The 21,510-nt window shown below is 43.5% G+C and overlaps 1 protein-coding gene across 1 annotated transcript in view; it reads right to left on the reverse strand.

Annotated features, from left to right (window-relative positions):
* Positions 1–10,025: 10,025 nt before the first annotated feature.
* Positions 10,026–21,510, reverse strand: part of YPEL2 (yippee like 2) — a 75,670-nt gene continuing 64,185 nt past the window's right edge. The window contains exons 3-5 of the mRNA XM_056127063.1: positions 18,508–18,551; positions 17,458–17,566; positions 10,026–14,970 (exon numbers count right to left, since the gene is read on the reverse strand). Coding sequence (XP_055983038.1) covers positions 14,881–14,970; positions 17,458–17,566; positions 18,508–18,551 — 243 coding nt within the window. The 3' untranslated portion in view covers positions 10,026–14,880. The remainder of the gene's footprint in view (positions 14,971–17,457; positions 17,567–18,507; positions 18,552–21,510) is intronic.

Below are 21,510 nucleotides of genomic sequence, written 5' to 3' on the forward strand. Positions count from 1 at the left end.
CTAAACTAAATGCCCAGAATCTGGTTCTCCAACAGCAGGCTTTGCATTTGGCATAGTATTGGGTCACCTTGGATACAGGGCCTTGGGGAAGAGGGAGACAGATGGTGTCTGGAACCAGGAGTAGCCTTTTGCTTGCTAGCCATGATTTGTTGCCTAGAAACCAGAAGTATGCATTGCCAACCGGTCAGTAGATTACCTGAATTCTTTAGATTCCACCCCTCTTTTGTGCTTGGTAAAAGAGGGTTCATTGGTGTCAGCAGTTTTGGATAGAAGCAGCAATTTTTCCTTCAGGAAAAAAAAAAGAAAGGTAGAGACGAAGGGAGTCTGGGGCATGTTTTCTCCTGCTGGCTGCATAGAGATGGAGAAGCAACCTTGGGTCTATACAGAGCCCCCACAGGAGCCCCCCCCACACACAGCAGGGTATAGAGACCATACAGTGGGTAAGACACTTGTCTTGCATGTGGCCAACCTGGTTCAGGTCCCGGCAGCCCATATCGTTTCCTGAGACCGCTAGGAGGGATCCTTGGCCATAGAACCAGAAGTATGCCCTGAGAACTGCTGGGTTTGGCCCCAAAGCAAAATCTATGTACAATTATATTTATATAATTGTAGTAATAAATTAAAATATATATATTTGAAGTATTAAATGAAAATGAAACTGAACCTGAGGTGCATCTCCCAGACACGTTCCAGTGGCTTCGAGGAGAAGGGCCTGAAGCTGGAGAAAGTTAAAACAAGCTGCTATTGGTTTCATGGCAGTTTGGGCAAAAATCACAAAATGCTTCAACATAGGATTGTGTCATCATTAGTAAAATAATGAACCCATATTTTCACTTTCCAAGAGTGAAGCACATCGGTCCAGTGATGGACACTTCAAGATATCCTACTTTTGTGGAGAGCTATGTCTGTTTGGGGCCACAACTGGGGGTGCCGAAGACCTTCTAGATCAGTGCTAGGGCGTCACTCCTGGTAGTATCTGGGAACTAGTGCAAATAGTTAAGAACTATTTCTTGCATTTATGTGTGTATGTGGTGCTGGCATCATTGGCCCCACATATGGAATATATGCGTCCAAAGAGATCTCTCGATGAGCTGAGTGCATACCTTGTATGCAGGAGGCCCAGGTTTGGTCTCCTGTATAGCTTGTTCCCTCAAACTGTTAGTGACTCTGAACCACAGTGCCAGAAAAAGCCTTCAAAACCACTAGACATCCCATTCCCCCCCCCCCCCAACCATATCCCCAAATAGACATGCTCTCTACCACTAGTCTGTATATCCCTGGCCCTGTAAAGGGAGTTTGTTTTGTTTTGTTTTGTTTGTGGGCCCACCCAGTAGTGCTCAGAGCTTACTCTTGGCTCTACACTTAAGGATCACTCCTTGTGGGCTCGGGGGAATCTATAGGATGCTTAAACCTGTGTCTACTGTATACAACACAAGTGCTTTACCCACTGTACTATCTCTCCGGCTTCCGATTTTTATATTTTGCTTTCTGGTTTGGGGCTCATACCTGGTGGTTTGAAAGCCATCCCATGTGGTGTTGGGGACCAAACTCAGACTTCTTGAATGCAAAGCCTGTATTTCAGCCCCTTAAACTATTTCTCTTGTCCCCATGAAGGGAATTTTAAACTCTATTAAGTTGACTCAGAAAAAGTGGTAGGCAAAACAAAATACACAAACAGTAAGACATTTCAAGAACATTCTGTGGAAGTATTTTTGCTTCTGGGAATGGGAAACCAAAATCTTCCCAAGAGACTCCATTATTAAAGCCATAAATAAACATCTGACTCGACGGCTTGGTTGCAGTGTTTGCTCGGCCTCGCTTTGCAGAAGCAATTCAGAAATGAAAACCACAGTTCAGGGGAGCCGGGAAGGTGAGCCACAGCTGAGAGCACTCGGCTCTGCTCCCACCAGCTGCCTGCACTTGAGGCTACAATGCCAGAATAATGAGAACCTCCAAAGAGCCTAATCAAGACCCTAAAATTCAAGGATGTATTTCTTTTCTTTTGGTTTCTGGATCACACCCAATGGTCCTCAGGGCTTACTCTTGGCTCCTTGCTCAGGGATGACTCCTGGCAGGGCTCAGAGGGACTATATGGGATGCCAGGGATCAAACCTGGATTAGCTGCATACAAGGAGTATTCCTTACCCACTGTACTCTCTGGCCCAGTAAGTTAGATAAATGTTGAATTTTAATATCCTCTGCTAGCAATGATTATCAGAGGTAGTTTCTAACACTGAAAATAACAACAACAACAAAAAAAGGACACCCACATCCAAAAGAACAAAAGCAACCAGTGTTGGTGTGGATGTGGAGAGAAAGGGACCCTCTTTAACTGCTGGTGGGAATGCCAAGTGGTTCAGCCCTTTAGAAAAACAGTATGGACAATTCTCAAAAAATTAGAAACTGAGCTCCCATTTGACCCAGCAATACCACTCCTGGGAATATATCCCAGAGAGGCAAAAAAGTACAGTCGAAATGACATCTGCATTTTTATGTTCATTGCTGCACTGTTCACAATAGCCAAAATTTGGAAAAAACCCAAGTACCTGAGAACAGATGACTGGTTAAAGAAGCTTTGGTACATCTACACAATGGAATACTATGCAGCCATTAGAAAAGATGAAGTCATGAAATTTACATATAAGTGGTACTACATGGAAAGTATCATGCTAAGTGAAATGAGCCAGAAAGAGAGGGACAGACATAGAAAGACTGCACTCATTTGGGGAATATAAAGTAACAGAATGGGAGTCAAACACCCAAGAATAATTGAGATAAGTATCAGGAGGTCTGCTCCAGGGCTTGGAAGCCAGCCTCACATGCTGGGGGAAAAGGCAGCTCAGATAGAGAATGTAACATCAAGTAACACTGGAGGACTTGCTCGGGAATGCTAGATGCGTGCTGAAAGTAGACTATAGACCAAATGCAATGGCCACTCAAAACCTCTATTGCTAACTACAACACCCTAAAGGAAAGAATAAGCAAAAGGGAATGCCCTGCCACAGAGGCAGGGTGGGGTGTAGGGATGGGGTGTGGGGGTGGGAGGGCTACTAGGATCATTGGTGATGGAGAATGGGCACTGGTGGAGGGATGGGTACTCGATCATTGTATAACTGAAACCCAAGCACAAAAGTTTGTAAGTCTACAACTATACCTCATGGTGTTTCACTAATTAAAAAAAAAAAAAGACAAATGACAGGAAGCCTAGTGCTGATCATTCTATGGTTGCTAGGTGACAGTAACAATTTGAGTAGCTCCTAGTATCCCTGATTTAAAATGATGGGAGCTTGTCTTGAAAATTGGCATGCCATCCTCCAAGTGATCAAAGCATGCAATCAGAACTTAGATATGCATCTAATTCCAGTGCCAATCTTTCTATTTTTTCCTGCTAATTTCTGAGTATAAGAGTAGTAAGAATTTAAATATAGCTCAAAAATATTTTTTGTTTAACCTGCTAATGCCATTTGTGTGTGTGTGGTGGGGAGGTGGGTGGGGGTTGGGGTCATACTGAGTGGTGCTCAGGGATTACTCCTGACTCTAAATTCAAGGATTACTCCTAGCCTACTGGTGCTGGGGAGTTGTGGGCAGGGGGTCCATATGTGGTGTTGGAGATTGAACCTAGGTTGGCTGCATGCAAGACAAGCACTTTATCTGCTTATACTAACTCTCTGGCCCTGTCACTGTCTGTCCTCCCGTTGTTCATCGATTTTGCTCAAACGAGTCCAGTAACGTCTCCATCGTGAGACTTGTTGTTACTGTGTTTGGCATATTGAATACATCACGGGTAGCCTGCCAGGCTTTGCCGTGTGGGCAAGATACTCTCGGTAGCTTGCCGGGCTCTCCAAGAGGGGCAGAGGAATTGAACTCGGCTCGGCGGGGCTGGCTGTGCACAAGGAAAACAGCCTACCGCTGTGCTATCGCTCCAGCTCTCTGACCCTGATATCCTTAAAAAGACTTTGTTTTGTGCCAAAGTGATAGTACAGTGGGTAGGGTGTTTGCTTTGCATGAGGAAGGCTCGCTGGGTTCAATCCCAAGTATCCCATATGGTCCCCTGACCCCATCAGTAATGATTCCTGAACACAGACCGAGAAGTGAGCACCACTGGATATGGCTCAAAAACAAACAAACATATCTCTGCTATTCTTGGGTGTTAGTCTCCTATTTTGTTACTTTATGTGTGCTGAGAATAAACTTTAGACCGAACATGATTGCCACTAAATGCCTCTTTTGCAAACCACAGCACACAAAAGGAGAGAGAGAACAAAGGGGAGTTCCCTGCCACAGAGGCAGGGTGAGATGGGGGGGGGGGCGGGGGGGAGGGATGCTGGATCACTGGTGGAGGGATGGGTATTTGATCATTGGATAATTGAAACCCAAGCACAAAAATTTGTAAGTCTACAACTGTACCTCATGGTGTTTCACTAATAAAAATCTAAAAAATAAAATAAAATTTAAAAAGATTAATTTTTTTGGGAGGAGAAGGTGTCTAAGTGGTAAGCACATACTTTGCATGCTTGAGACTTAGGTTCAATCCCTAGCACTAATAAAAGAAAAAAAAATGAAGCTTCTCAAGTATCTCATTAAAATGATTCCATATCACTCAGGAACTAGAAAATATCTTCATGAGACATGAATCCTTGGCCTGTTCCAGGCTGGTCTGGAGTTACCACCTTATGGCCATGCCCACAAAGATGTAGGGATGTTAGAATATTTTAATCTGAGATCAGAGTGATGATAAAGCAGGTAGGGTGCTTGCTTTAAACACGACTGACCCAGATTTGATCCCCAGCACCTCATATGATCCCCGAGCCTGCCAGGAGTGATCCCTGAGCACAGAGCCAGAAGCAATCCTGGAGTACTGCCAACTATGGGGCACCCCCACCACACACACACATACACACACACACACACACACACACACACACATTAATCTCTAATGTGTGGGGAAGTTTCTGGATTTTTATTTAAGTCTGACTATGGTTAGAGAGATAGGACAGGAGTTAAGGCATTTGTCTTGCATGCAGTTGACCTTGGTTCTATTCTTGGCACTACAAATCATTCCCTAAGCATCACCAGAAGTGATTCCTGAGCACAGCAGTGTGTGGCCCAAAAACCAAATGACCAAACAAGAATCTAGTAGATACCAGGCAGCAATTCAATCATGTTAAAAATGAACTTTTTTTATTTTCTCAGTAGCTGTTCTTCAGCCTTGAACATACACAGACATATTTGGGGGCCAGAGAGGCAGCTCAATGGTCTAAGCACATGCAAAACCTGCAGGAAGTTGGGAAATGACCCTCACTACAGATGAGATTACCCCTCTCCACTCAGCATCACCCCAAATCAAGCACAAAGTATAATTTTATTTAACAGCTAAACGTTTTTTCCTATACATCATTTATATGAAATATGTAGGGTATGTTTTATTTGGGGAGCCACCCTCTGGTAGTGCTCAGGAGTTCCCCAGTGTTGTTCAGAGAACCATGCAGTACTGATCTATTGTTGCTAGTTGAGCTTTCCGTGTTATTTTCACATATTGAGATTAGTGGGCTTCTATGCTCCTTTCCCATCTAATTGGCAGTGCTTCTGCTGTGCTGTCAGGATTATGGAATTTGGAGGTATTGTCAGGCTATGTAGGCGACCGCCTCCAGGACCTCCGGAATCTGTAAAACTAGGACAATTCTTGACCCAAACCCTCCTGAGGAAGCCCCAGAGTTTTCAGTCCAAAGGCCAGTGTACCTGTGAGTTTAAGTCTTGCTTGGGTTCTCTTCCTACATCAGCCATGAAGCAGTGAAGCTGGGCCGCTGACATGGCAGAGGCTGTGGGCTGCAGCTGCCAGCAGTCCAGGGGTAAGGTGGTGGGTAGCTGCCTGCCCCCACACCAACAAGGCCCCAGAATTTGTGTACCTGGGAATTTTGTTGGCTGAGCATCTCTTCAAAAGTAATCCTTGGTATTTTACTCCATGGCTTGGAGGCCAACCACACATGCTAGGGGAAAAGGAAGCTCAGAGAGAGAAGGGAACACCAAATAAAGGTGTTGGGAGGATCCTCCCAGGATGGGAGAAGCATGCTGAAAGTAGACTATAGACCAAACATGATTGTCACCCATTACCTCTTTTGCAAACCACAACACCCAATAAGAGAGAAAGAGAACAAAAGGGAATGCCCTGCCACAGAGGCAGGGTGGGATGGGGGGGATGGGGGGTGGAAGGGATACTGGGATCCATGGTGGTGGGAAATGGGCACTGGTGGAGGGATGGGTATTTGATCATTGTATAATTGAAACCCAAGCACAAAAATTTGTAAGACAACTGTACCTCATGATGTCTCACTAATAAAAATTAAAAAAATTTTTTTAAAAATTAAAAAAAACATTAAAATAAACCTAAACTATTCCTTGAAAAAAAAAAAAGAGTATTCCTTGGTGTGGTGGAAAATGGGCACTGGTGGAGGGATGGGTGTTTGATCATTGTATAACTGAAACCCAAGCACAAAAATTTGTAAGTCTACAACTGTACCTCATGGTGTTTCACTAATAAAAATTTTTTTAAAAATGACATAATTGTCATTGGGTATAGAGGTCTGAGTAGAATTGGGAGTGGGTCACCATGAAAATAAAGAATAAGTAAGTGAAATGGAGGGTCTTTAAGGAATCTGCCCAGAAAAGGAGTATTTATTTAAATCCCTCTCACTGGTCTCATATAATGTTATATGTTATGCAAATGAAATAAAATAAGCTTTAGAATGAAAAAAAAAAAAAGAGTAATTCTGAAGCAGTGAAACTGGGCCATTAATATGTAGCAGCTGTGAGGGTGGGTGTGGCTGCCAGGGCTTCAGCAGGGCAAGGATTCAGCCCAGTGCCCTCCTCAGAAGGCCCCCGTCTCAGCCTGAAGACCAGCCAGCTTCACCTTCTTGAAGTCCCTTCCAAGATCAGTCAGGAAGCTGTGAAGCTGGGCCATTTACATGGCGGAGGCTGTGCGTTTCCTCACCCCACATCATTTTATATTTTAAAAAACTGCCTTTGGAGTTTGCCTTTAGGTACAGTGGTGCAGAGCCAGACACTGTGGTGGTGGTGGTGTGCAGTAACTCTGTACATCAAAACTAAACTTAACCCATTGTAAACACATTACCTAAGTATAATAGCATTTTTTAAAATTTTTTTTGGGTTTTGAGCCACACCCAACTGTGCTCAGGGTGTATGGCCCTACTTGCTATACTTACTGTCTCTCTACAATCTCTCCAACCTATATAATAATAATAATAAATTAAGTTTCTTTTTACCTTTTATATGAGTAACCAATAGCAAAAAAAAGTTTGATTTGGGGCCACACCCAATGGTGCTGGGGACTGTGACCTGCTATGCTGCTCAGAGTTTGGGGGGACCATGTGGAGCCCAGGATTGAACCTCAGGCCTCCCATAAGCAAAACATGTGTTCAATCTACTAAACTACCCAACCCTGCCCATTTTGGGGGTGAGTCCACACCTGGCTCTGCACTCAGGGGTCAGTCCTGGTAGCGATCAAGGGACAGATGCGATGCCAGGAATCAAAATGGGGTCACTCATATGCAAGACAAGACCTTACCCCCTGTTTTCTCCACACCATCCCCTCCCAATTTTTTTTAAATATGAAAGCCACACAAATGGGTGTTATAATATTTATAAACCTATTCCCTATTACTTTCCCCTCCCTTAGCCTGGAGCTATAGTACAAATAACACCCAATGTAGGACATTTGCCTTGCACACAGCCAACCCGGATTTGATCCCCAGCATCCCATATGGTTCCCCCGATCACTGGCTGGAGTAATTCCTGAAAGCAGAGCCAGGAGTAATCCCTGAACATTGCCGGATGTGACCCAAAGAGAAAAAAAAAAAACAACTTTCTCCTCATCCCACGACTGTTTACCTACATTTGAAATCCTGTGAATGTTTACCTATCCTTCAAATCCAGGTCAGCTATGTGTACGACAAATGCCCTACTCTGCCACGTGCAAGGCAAGTATACTCTAGCTGCTGTACTATCTCTCCAGTCCCAGCATGCACCCATGTACTATTTTTCCTGCCCTCAACAAGCATTATTTGGACAGCTATTATGTACCTAGTCTAGTCAGGAAATTAACAATAGGTAGCAAAAAAAAAAAAATCAGTATTACTAATTCTGTTGAACAGAGAACAAAGATTTATGCATAGCCCTCCCTACTGTTGGCCAAGCTAGCAGCCACGCATCAGCCCGACCCTCATAGGCAGCTGTTTCCTGTAGAAGCAATTGCTCATAGATTCTTTCATCTGAACCCAATCAATGACGCATGCCAGGCCACAGGGCAAACGATGTACAGCACCAGGTTTTCCTTAGTGAAAGTTCAACTCTGGAAAGGGCTCAGCCCTATGCCTGGTGCCTAGTTAAGAGACAACAATAGAATCTCTGTTACTATTGCACATTGCTCAAGTCTTCTGATTTAGGAGTAAGTTGAAGAGGACTATTGTATTTCCTCTTTATGTGCATTATTTGTTTAATTTTGCAACTATTCAATGAAGCAAATAGCCTCTGAAAAACAGAGGGGGAAAAAATGAAAGACAAGAGTATAAATAACATGCCTGGGGGGAACTGTGATTTTTTTGGTTTTGTTTTAGAATTTTTTTTAATTGAATCACTGTGAGATACACAGTTACAAAGTTGTTCATGATTTGGGTTCAGTCAAACAATGTTCTAACACTTGTCCCTTCACCAGTGTACATTTCCCAGTACCAACGGCCCCAGTTTCCCTCCAGTCTCCCACCTCCAGCCTGCCGTTATCCTTTCCTTCTGTCCCTCCTCTCTCCCTCTCCACCCTCCACCCCCTTTTTAGGCACTGTGGCTTGCAATACTGTTACTGAAGGAATGTTATGCATCTCACTTTACCTCCTTTCAGCACTCAGTTCTTGTCCAGAGTGATTATTTCCAGCTATTCTGGAAATGATCCTAGCGGTCCCTTCTCTGTCCTAATTGCATTCCCCCCCACCCCCATCCCCATCCCCCTCTTAAGAAGCTATGATTTTCAAACCTCTTGATTCGATTCTCAGTCCACACCCTATCTATGGCTCCAGCCTGCCATTCAGGAAACAGGACTAACTAGCAAATAGGAAACTTTTTGGCAGGTCTGACTAAGCACACACCCATAATGTCATGGTTATTTTGCTCTCCTGTGGGTTTTTTTTTCTTTCATGAAATGAAAATCCTGCCTTTTCTGTTAGAAGAGCTTAGGGAAAGTCTTGAGCTGTATCATACCTTATTTTACAAGGTTTCAGGCCTGCTAATTGATTGTGTGTTTCTTCTGATGGTAAAAAAAGAGTTGCTTGGGCCTGGAGAAATAGGTAAGTGGGTAGGGCACCTGCCTGTTGCTTGGCAGACCTGGGTTCCATCCCCAGCACATCATGTGGTCCCTGAGTCCCTCCAGGAGTAATAGCTGAGTGCAAAGCCAGGAGTAAACTGAGCACTGCTAGAAATAGAGCAAAACCCAAAAGAACTGCCGTTAGTTATTCAGGCTGGTTTATTTTCAAAAGTGTCTTGGCGGGGGATGGGAGAGGCAGGAAGAGGGTAGTTCACACTCAGCAGTGCCCAGGAGTAACCCTATGTGGTGCTGATGATCTGAGCCAGGTAAAACTGATGCAGTCAGTCTTTGATATAATTTTGTGGTTTTACTTTTCCCCCTTCACTTAATGCAATCAAATTTAAAGTGATTGGTATAAACAAAGTTGCAGAGTCCCAGACTAAGGGGTTTAGTGAAGTGATAGAGACCACTCTTGCATTTCTGAGAGCACCAGCACGAAGCATTCGCAGATAAGCAGGAGGCCTGTTTTTTATTTATTAACCAGCCAACTGGCCTTGGAGAAAATAATCACAGGAGTCTATAACTCAGGGGTCTCAGTTGATAGACTGGTGAGTAAGGTTAGAAAGACAATCTCCTGCAGGCCTTAATAGTTACTTTAAATGTTAAATGTTGGGAAAAACATGCTGGATCAAATAAAACAGATAAACCATCCAAAAAGTAATATTTGAAAACTTTATTTTCTCAAATGAGCACCAACACAGATTGGAAATATGACAGAAACAATGCACTTGTATCTAATACAGAATCACTATGTACAAATACAGGAGAAGGCAAAGACAGATTATTTAAAAATAATTATCTTGTTACTGAAGCAAAGTGTCTTGAAAAATGCCACCAAAAAAAAAAATGAAGCAAAATAAAATAACAAAACCCAAACCCAACAAATACAGTTTGTAAACAGAAGCATAAATAGACAGATTCTGTACTGAAAGATAGTCTCTGCAGGTTGGAAAAAGGGAACCAACTCTTGCTTTCACCAAAATATTGTACCAAAAACATACTGGCAGAGAGAGTTTGGTGATGAGAATAACTTTTCTCTTCATGGCCTTACCTTTCACTGCTGGCAGATTTTATAACTGTATTTTTAAATTACTTTTCTGTCCTCCACCTAGATCACTAGTATGCTCTTCATTTGAGGCAGATTCTTTTAAAATATGTAAGTTGACAGCTCAAGATTTGATTTCCCAGCTCCTTCTTTTGAACCTGAGGCAATCTCACCAATTTTTTTAAAGCTTTTTACCTAACAAGGTATGTATATAATTGGATTAATGCTCTTTCAGTTCCAATCTAGTCTAATCGTTAACATGCTGTCGCTCCTTTAACAACAGGAGCCGTGGGCTACAGGATGAATACACTCACGTCTCAGAAACACAGATCAGACTCTGCTTTATCTTCACAAACAACAGGTTTCCTCCATGGTCTGTGAAAGTTGAGCACACAGAAAAAGATAAAAGAAGTCCGCTGGTAAGAGCTCCACATGCAAGAAAACAAAATCCTTGTGGTTTGTGCTGTTGGTCCATTCAGAAACAAAACAACCAGAGAGAAATAGAAGAAAAACCTTATGTGCCCAAGGTGTAAACTGTAGGTAGTGTCCCCAGTAAAAAAGAAAGCAAGAGGCACAATTCAAAGGGTTGCACACACATGCATTCACAGACAGACAGAGAGACAGACAGACAGACATACAGACATAAAGACACACACACACACACACACACACACACACACACACTTTTATAAACGAGATTCCAAATTGGAGGAAATTCTTCAAAGGACAACCACTCTAAGCTGTCACTAAATTTAATTTTAGTTCATTTCATTTTCCACCCAATACTGGTGCAAGAAAATACTTCAACTCTCAACCTGATACTGTAGTGCTTTCTGTTCTACTGGGGCAAATGCGGGGAGGCCTTGCTTAAGAGCCTCCATCCAGACTAAAGTGGTAGAAGACCTTTAAAAAAAATACATTGATGATCATTGTTTCCCTTAAAATATACTTCAAGAAATGCAGAGGAAACCATAGAATCAAAAAATCAAAACAAAAAGTGCTCTCAGGGAATCTGAGAAAACAGCACCAAATATATTATTTAAAAAATTAAATATTATTTACAAAAGCATATTTCACAAGCAAATGTTTTTGTATACATATGTGTACATATGTGTTTTTTGTATACATATGTGTATACATATATATATATATATCCACTTGAAAATCTTTTTATAAAGGGGATGCCTCTGTTGTATGTACTGACTCACCAGTCACGGTTTCCTCTGTCCTATTCCCATGATGGTACTGTCACAGGAGTTGAGGCAATACTCAGTCAGGTCTAGCTGACAGTCTACGGGCATCACATTTGACTGTACTTGAGTCACATCAAATCAACCCATCAACAATCTAAAACTAATATCCTGGGGGTTCGGTGTAATCCAGGACAGCTCTGGTCACACAACCTAGACTCACACAGGAGACAGAACTCGGGAGTCTGCCGTCTGGTCTTCAGCTGAAAATGAAGGCAGCGTCTGGCTGAGGTACAGAACATCAGACCTTTCCTTTCTTGCTTCTCCCTTTCCTCTTGTCCCTGGACCTCCCTAAGCTTTACCATCAAACTCCAATTCCCTGAACTGAGCAGGGGGAAATGGGATGGATGAGGTCTTTGGTTATGCTCTGAGTCAATTTGGTGAGAAAATTAAAGAATGAAGTGACTGAGGCCATCATGTCATCAGGTCACACGTCCCCACGGCTCAGCTGTGACCACTCCAATACTGTTAGACTTTATGCAAGTCACAAATGGAGTTAGTTATAAGAAGCACTTTTGGTTTCATTGACACAAAGAGAAAGTCTAGTAAGATTTTTTTTTCCTTGTTCTTATGGGAAACTTTCTACACAGATCTCTTGCACCAAACATGGTGCCAAGCACCCACTGGATACTCAATGGATAATGGAAAAAAAAAAACAGAACCGAGATCTAAGAGGAGCCTGCTTTGATCCAAGTCAGGTATGAGTTATACAGTTAAATCCACATAGTTAAGAGTTATGCCAGTTAGATCCATAAAGTTGGAGGACCACAAACCTAAGAAAAAATAGTACCCCCTGAAAATTCTAGAACATCCCAAATATTTATTTTCTGCATTACCCCATTGTATTTTGTCTTATTTTATTTTGGCTTAAAGACAAAACACCTACCCATTTGAATTGCATCTCAGTAGTCCAGGCCATTTCATGAGACCCATCAGAATTCATGAATAAAGGTCACTTACCACTTCAAGGTGGGGGGTAGGGGAGGCAGGGAAAGAAAATCCATGATCTCTGTGCTAACAAGCCAGCATAGGAATGTTAAAATTGAAAAACAAAACCCACAAAACTCTTTTTGAGATCATGGGTCTGGGGGTCAAAAAGAAACTTTTTTGGGGAGCAGAAATAAAATGCTACATCTGAACCTCAGATGTGCGGAAAACTCCTAGTACGAAAGCACCGAAACTTGAGAGGCAAAAAGTTTTGGGGAACAAAATTCTAGTGCTAAGGACCTTTGGCCTTCCAGAGGCTGCAGCTCTCCGGTACTGCCCTGCCTCATCAGTCCTGCCGACCCCATTGCAGAACAGAGCAGCTCGGCTGCCCACCGGCCATTAGCATCAGAGACACAAAAATGTTTTTCCATGGGAACACCCTCCCAGTAGAAATCTGGTTCAATTCTGAAATGTCTGGGGTGGACACTTTAATTTCGATTCATCATCTCGCAGATTCTTCTCATTTTTCAGATTCATGACTCCGGAACTCATTTTTTGTGACTTTTTTCATATGCTTTTTGTTGGGAGTTGTACCCAGTGATGCTTAGGAGGTATTTCCAGCACTGTGTTGGGGGATCACTACTAGTGGTACATGGGGGATCACGGGGTGCCAGGTATCAAACACAGGCCTCCTGCGTGCAAAGTGTATGCTCAGGCCATTTAGCGATCTCTCTGGCCCACCTTGTGACAAGCTGACTTTACGCATAGGATCAGCCTACTGGGAAAATGAGATGCTAAGATTCACCTAACATAACCCGCCTTTACAAATAAGAAGGTTTTCCATGAAACTCAGTTAAATGAGTTTTAGTCATGCACCATGTACTGGTTGAATTGCTATAGAACAGACTTCACAGTGTTGATTAAATATTAACAAATCCCTCTCTCTCTTATGAGCCTTACAGGGATTTGTTCTCTGCTTCCCAAAGATACTGAAGTTTGGATGAGAAGGTGAGGGATGGGAGGTAATAATAGAATCTGTAACTTAAAAGTCTCACGTCAAATTTAAAGAGAACAGTTAGGGGCCTGAGGGACTTAGTGGCCACGTTATCACTAAGCTCATGATGTTGTTTTCTACATTGTACAATGACAGCATTGGAGAAAAACATCCACAACTCTATGTACAGAAAGTTGCTGATCTTTCAGAAGCTACTACAAACCAGAGAGGAAAGATGCACCTTACCAGTCTAAACAATTCCCACTACTGCACCCCAAAACTCCCCTACTTTTCACAGGCTCTTATTATTAAAGGTCAAGAAAAAAAAAAAGGAATCGCTAACTGGTTCTGCTTTTTTGATTCTGGCCTAAGATCTGAGACATTTTTGCAGAGGCTTCCAAAGAGCAGCTCCCTTAATTCCCTGATCTCTAGAATAATTACTGATTTTTATTTTGTTGCTCATCAAAACCTTTGGGAAGTTTGGCTCTTGCACCCACTGTACATGGCAATCCCCTCTCCTCTCTCCAACAGTGGCTAATGAGGGAAAGATTACCCAGAGGAGCAGCAGAGACAGAGAATCATCGAAAGCCATTTGGGCCTTTCCCAAGTCACTCATTGCTGCCAGGACATTCTCCAACTTGGCCCAGGTCCCCGGCCCCACCAGCTAGAATTAGGGTCACTTCTTGTGTTCATTTGATAACCTGGCACATCCGACGTCAGGAACAGAAGCATCTGATTAGACAGAGTATGCAGTCATGAGGTATTTTTTTCTTTGTCCTTTTAGACAAGTTGATTATTTCAAGCCTAAGTTACCAGGTTTCTGGGAGCAGCACAATTTTGTTCCTACCTCTACCTCCCAGTCCCTGGCCCGCCCCCACCCCCAAGACCATTAAGGCTCCTTTTCTTTCCCTCTTCCTCATACCCCCAAGCTGGGCCACTAGGCTCCCGTCAAGAGGCCATCAGGCAGCACTCACACACGGGCCCAGAGGCCCAAATCAAGAGGCGCTGCCGCCATGTGGTCAGGCATCTGTTCCTTTTGTTGAAATGTTTTTAGCCAACACCAGAACAGAGAGAGAAGCCAGGATCAACTCACAAACAGATACAAAGCAAAGAGACAGAGAGACAGCAATTTAGGGGCCGGTCACCGGAAGGATGGTGTTAGGGTGGGAGAATGCCCCAGATGGCAAGGCCCCTAAATGGATGGAACCAAAGTGTTCAATCACGCTCTCACGCTTGGGGAGAATGTTCAGTTGGATGGCATTCACGTGGACACTGGTTTGGATGGATGCTCTCTGGATCAGTCCCAGCCATTGTCCTTGATCATGTGTGCTAATTCAATGATGTATTTGCCTTCTTTATACTTCTGGCTGCTTTCAAAAGCATGTTCCTAGGGGAAAAAGGTGAGAAAAGGACACCTAATGACCAACCACAGAGCAGCAGGGCCAATGACAGCATCTGGAGTACTGTCATCTGGTCCCAGCTTTACCCAGACTCAACTGGAGAATTTCTCCACTCAAGCTCTGTCCCCTTCCAGAATGACAGTACTATGTAATACCACGACTTTTTCAACATGTACAATAAAATTTAATTTTTTAACGTTTATAAAAGAATTGATTTTATTTTTTATTCATGACGATGTAAAAATCTTTGCTCACAATTTCAGTAACCCAGGGTTGCACACATGTCGGGCATGTGCTTTATAACTGAGTCCAGCCCCCAACTACTCTATTTTAAAAGTATCAGTGAGTACCTCCTTTTTCCTGTTTTTCTCTGTAACACTCAACACTTTCAAACATACGTTATAACTTACATCTATTTTTACTGTTGCTGTATCCCTACTGCTGAGAGACTGGAAGGTCTTTAGTTATAACTGCCGAATGCATATGTCTGGGCCTGTGTGTATAAATACCTAAATGAGGTACATATACATAATGTACAGGGCTGGAGAGATAGTGGGGGAAGGAAACACAGTGCTTGCCTTGCATCAAACTGACCCTGAATCCAACAACCCCACCCCCAGCCCTGCAGCACATATGCTCTCCTGAGCATTGCCAGGAGTGATCCCTGAGCACAGAGCCAGGAGTAGGCCCTGAGCACAGCCAGGTGTGGCCCCCAAAATATATGTATCTAAGGAGAACCTAAGTAAGTTCTGATGCTAACCAGAAATCTGCCCTATGGATTCATCCATAAAGTTCCTGGAACATTCCTGCTGGTTTCTAGGAACACAGGAAAGTCTGGTAATAATTTTAAATTGCACTGTTATGCTTAGAGAAAAGATAATGGGTGATAAAAACAAGGCATGGAGAGGCCAAACAGGAAGGTCTCCTTTTTATTTTGTTTGTCTTATATGCTTCTGTGTCAGACGTGTTCAAGTCTGCTTTTCCGTTACTCCCATTCTCAAAGGATATGGGAGCTGAATAAACTGGAGACTGAAGGGGAACCTGCTAGTCCTGCTGATTCTCTCCGAGAGAAAGAAACACCTGACAGGTGACTGTTCTCACCTTACAGTAACTGAGGGCTCTTCCACCTCATAAGCAAACAGAAGTCTTGCATGAGACAAAAGTTATTATATGTACATTCCCAGATACACACAAACCACGTGGGTGTCATCTACAAAATACTGGTCATTCGATTGCAAAGCTCTCCCTCCTGAGCTCCCAAATTAATTAGTAACCACATTCTTCAATAGATTGGTTTTGGTTCTGGAAATGTGCTGGTTCCATATTAGGGTGCTCAGTAAATGAGCGAGGGGAAAAATACTAATTAGAAAAGTGTGACTATCTCCATTAAACAAAAGAGAAAAAAATGTCTCCAAGTCATGGGGCACTTCCAAAATATCAGAGCTAGACCCTAGATGTCAGACCACCATATCTAGAGTTAATTAAGAAATTTTAATTCTCAGCAGAAAAGGATCCCATATTTACAGGAAGGTAGAGATAAGAATTGTTCTATGTGTGTTTTTGCACACAGTAGGGTAAGATGGATCTGCTAACATGGGATTTATTTAGCATTAAACACATCTCCCTCCCTCTTCCCATAGGAAAAGAATGCTCCATCGCTCTCAGAGATGCCAAAAAGATGTTTTTGTTAAGTTAAAACAAATGAACATATGTCCCAGTCGTGAAAGCGCAGCCAGGATTATTAGACCAACAGACACTGACTAATGTCTGATGATGCAACACAGGGCAAGACTTTTTTTTTTTTTGGCTATACTTTTTTTTCCTTTGGGCGGTGGGGGAAACACACCAAGCTATTCTAGGACTTACTCCTGGCTCTGTGCTTTGGGGTCACTTCTGGTGGACTCAGTAGACCATAAGTGCTTCTGAGACTGATTCCAGATAAGCTGTGTGCAAGGAAGTGCCCTACTTACTGTGCTCTCTGTGTGGCCCTAAGTCCTGGCTTCACTATAGACTCTTATCCTGGTTGGGTCACTTATGGACTTAGGTAACATCAGCTCTACTACAACATTCCCTAAACCTCAGGCTCCTCAACCATAAAAGAGTAAAATATGACTTAGAGAACCAAAGAGAAAGCTCATCAGGCTGAGTGCATGATTCTCATGCTGGAGGCCGGGGCTCCATTCCCAGCATCACATGGTTGGCTAAGCACTTGTGGGAATGATTCCATCACTGAGCTGGAAATAGCCCTGGAGTACTGCCAGGTATGACCCAAACCCCCAAACCAATCAATTCATCAAAGTGTATGTATTTTGGGGGCAGGTGTATGTTCTGATCCATTCTTTGAGCTAGCCTGGCCTGGCAACTCCACAAGGTCATGGGAAGTGAGCAGAGGAAAAGAAAGCTTCTGGGTTCATCCCTTCACAGCTCTCCCCTTGCCACCCCCTCCCCCCACATCAGATTCAAGATATACTCACATATTTCCAGCCCAGCGTGGTTTTGCAGTTTTCACAGTAAATGTCTGCAACTGCATGTAATCCTGTTAGCAACACTCGCTCCTCGGCTGGCCCGCAGCCCACATTAACTCTACCAAAGGACAGAGAAAGGAGATTAGTCACATGCTCATCATCTGTGCTCAAGATAAGCTCCGAGCACAAAACGAACTGAGAATGGCTGTCTGACCGCCATCCTTCAAACAGAAACGACCGCCAAAAAGAAACCAGTAACAGTTCTCAGGGCCCTGGGTAAGCTCCCTGTTCATTTCAGCCCTGTCAGGTCTGTGTCCATGAAATCTGCTGAAAATAGGTTTCATGGTTGAGAATGCACTTGGAGTTTCTCTAGATGTGTTTAATTTTGTAGTCTGAGGTAAGACTGAAAACCAGCCATGAGAACAGATCCTCTGTGGTTACTGAGGTCTGAACACAGCCAGGAGATGTCAAACATGGGTTACATATCCTTGCCCTGATCACAAGGATGAATGAGGAAATAAATACTCTAAACTCCTCTACAAAGAGACAAAGAGCCAGTCACCTCAAGCTGAATGTGTTATGAGCCTGTTACACTTCATCAGGCACGTGTGAGAGGGGCTTGCCTTTCCCCAGAGAGGCTACCCCTCTGCCTCTAGACAACTGAGATGGGGGAGACTTTTCCCTGAGCCCCGCTTTCCCTTCTGCTGACCACAGGCTCTTCCCTCAGCCCTCCTCTCCCCCAGACCACTGTTCAGTCTGGTTAGGAGGCTCTCACTGAAATACTTTCTTTTCCTCTCTGTGAGGCGGCAGCACCTTGATGCCTACCAGGATGAGTGAATAGGACATTTTAATTTAATTTTTTTTAATGAATCACCATGAGGTACATTTTTATCCAAAGATACTGCCAGAAAATGTCCTGCAGGTAACTAACTCCCAATGGTGGAGAGCCATGTTCGATGGTTTTATATCATGGCTGAGGGCAAGGCCCAGGGGTTCAATGACTGCTGCTCATCCCAGCCCATGCAACAGTACACAAAAGCCAGACTCTGAGATACTCACACTGAGTTAAAGAGGTATGCGCGTCCTTGACTTCCTTGGAACGACTACAACACACAAAAAAAAATCCATATCAATACTCAGATCTCCACGTTATTACCCCCACGCCAGAACCTGGTCCCCAAGAAAACTAATCAAGTGAGATATCCATATCCCTCCACTCAGGAACCCAGTCTGTATCATAACCATCAGATCTTTTTGGATTGGTGCCATAATGCAGGGAACAGAATGCCAGGTAACAGGCCCACGGGCAAGGGATGTTGGGAATAATGAGCAGGCAGAACCAAACGATCACAGAACTGGGGCCTGCCTGCATTTGCTCTGTTTATCACCAGATCAGGTGAAAACCTAAATACAGCATCACTGAAATCTTCCCTTTTGATTTTACTAGGAGAATCAATTCACATGGGTTTTTCCTGGATTCTCTTGATTTCAGCCACCCGTGCAGTGTGCTACAGCTTTCCTCATGTGGCCTAGGACAGGGAAACCAGCCATAAGAGCGTTTGTAGCCATAAGAGCTCTGGGTGCAGCCCTATAAAAGACAATCCTAGCACAAGAATAAACCCTCACCCCCACACTTCCCACCTGTCTTGCCTTCCTGTAGATCCTAATTGCCCTGACAGCTACAATCTCCCCTCGACGAGAACATGGGGGGTGCAAGCAACTTGATCTAAGGATCACAGGAACACTCACTGAGTAGGGATCCTGTTTTAACTTCCAGCTTAACTACGACCTTTTTTCTTCCGGCTGGAGGGTGACAGAAATAGGAGCCAGAAGAACGTGCCATGCAAACCTGGCATCCGCTTCCACTAATAGAGGCCCTTCTCTCCATTTTCCTTCTCTGGTTACATGGAAATACTGGGGCTGACATGAGCCAGCCATGTTCTGCAATGCAGCCTGCATTTTTAATGTCACCTGACATCCATACCCTGAAGTAAACATCCTAGTCTTGTCTAAAACCTATTCTAAAAATAAGTAAAAGGTTTTCCTACAACCTGTTACTCGGTGGTTAGTGAAATCTGAAGCTGACGGGTTAGCAGATGAACAAAGGGTGGGGAAGAATCAGACAGGACACAGATCACTGCACAGGAAATGGCCATTATCAGAGTGCAGCACAAGTCTTGACTTGCGGGAAAAATGCCTTGGGGACAACAAGACTGTTGGGTCCAACACTAGCCAGGTCTTCACTGCCCATGTTCCCAGCCTCAAAGCATAACCCAGCCTCTGCTCTCTTTGTCTCCTGAGACACTCCTGGGGGCACACAGAAGCCCCAAGTCTAACATCTGAGCAGCTACGAATATCACAGCCTCAAAACTTCTAACGTGGACATTCATGCCAAGCACTAGAGGAGACAATGTCCCAGGGACACAGCCATTGCATTTTATTAATGTAAAAATTATTTAAGGGGCTAGAATGATAGTACAGCAGATAGGGCATTTGCCTTCTACATGGCTGATCCAGGTTCAATCCCCAGAATCCCATATGGTCCTCCAGCACTGCCAGGAGTGATTCCTGAGTGCAGAGCCAGGAGTAACCCCTGAGCACTGCCGGGTGTGACCCAAAAAAGCAAAAAAAAAAAAAAATTTATTTAAAATACCCTTGCACGCGGCCGACCCAGCTGACCCAGTTCAATTCCTTTGCCCCTCTCAGAGAGCCTGGCAAGCTACCGAGAGTATCTCGCCCACACGGCAAAGCCTGGCAAGCTATCCATAACAAGTGTCACAATGGAGACGTTACTGGGCCCACTCAAGCAAATTGATGAACAACGGGAGGACAGTGCTACATATTAAAATTGCTCACCCCCTCGCATGCCATGCCCCTTCCCCTCCTTGGCAACCTCAGTTCTGCTGTCAGAGCCCAGTGGCTTTTACTAATTCTCAGTGCTTTATCTCATCCCTTTTGTCCTCATGGACCACCTATGAGTGAGATCATCTGGCAAGACCATGTGTTTTAGAAAATATGTTAGTTCCACTCCGGGCACAAAGATATCGAAGTACTGCAGGGTGTCAACAGCCTCTCAGTCTGACCCTAGCAGCCGGTACAGTGTCTTTCCTTGCCAGTTTCCACTACAATCAAGATTAGACTATCAAATGCCTCAACCTCCTTGTGCCCCTAATCCTCCAGCCTTCACTCCCCACTCACCAACAGACCATCCCACTATACTGTAACTATAGTTTGTTTTATAAAACTTAATAATAAACTGAATAATACAGTATCAGGCTCCTTTTCCCCTTGGCTTCCTTTATTCAGTCAAATTCTTTGAAGACTCGCCTTTATTGTTACCGATCAATAGTTCATTTCTTCTCATTGCTGGCCGATATTTCACTTTACCAAGTCTATTGATTGATGGTTTGATTTTTAGCAAGGAACTTGAACTAGCTGATCTCCACTTCCTCTTCCACATCCAAGATTATTTGTGGAAGCCTCTAAAAAGTATTTTTCAAAATCAGAATTTATAAGGAGGAGCCAATGGGAAAACAAATTCTAGAAAACTGCCAAGAGGGAAACTATAACATGAAGGAACATAGCTTTACCATTTATGACAAGAAAATATGTTTATTTCCAAATACCTATAGATCATCTCCTAGCTGTAGGAGAAATTCGGCTCCCCAGAAGATTCAGGAAATGATCCTCCAGGGGAGGGAAAAGTACCTATATTTTATTTCAAAAACAATAGCTTCACCACCAGTCATAACATATAATTGCCTTCGGGATCATCCCCAGGGCTGGTGTGTCTGGGTTCAGGGCAGCAAACGTAATTCCAGCTATGTCCTTCTTCTGTCTTTGCTTTTAGTACATCATGAAATGTTTCTGTGCCACAGGATGCCAATAATGAGGCTGATGTTATATAAAAATAGAATCTTTAAACAGTAGGATTCTTGTCTCTTTTTTTTTTTTTGCAATGGGATACAGAACCACAAAAAAAGGTTCACTTACAGCAAAGAGCTTGAAATTATAAAGAGAAGTCACACATTTTTCTTTTGCAAAAAATGAACATTCCAAGCA

This window comes from Sorex fumeus, unplaced genomic scaffold (assembly GCF_029834395.1).
Source record: "Sorex fumeus unplaced genomic scaffold, SorFum_2.1 ptg000063l, whole genome shotgun sequence".
Taxonomy (NCBI): Eukaryota; Metazoa; Chordata; class Mammalia; order Eulipotyphla; family Soricidae; genus Sorex; species Sorex fumeus.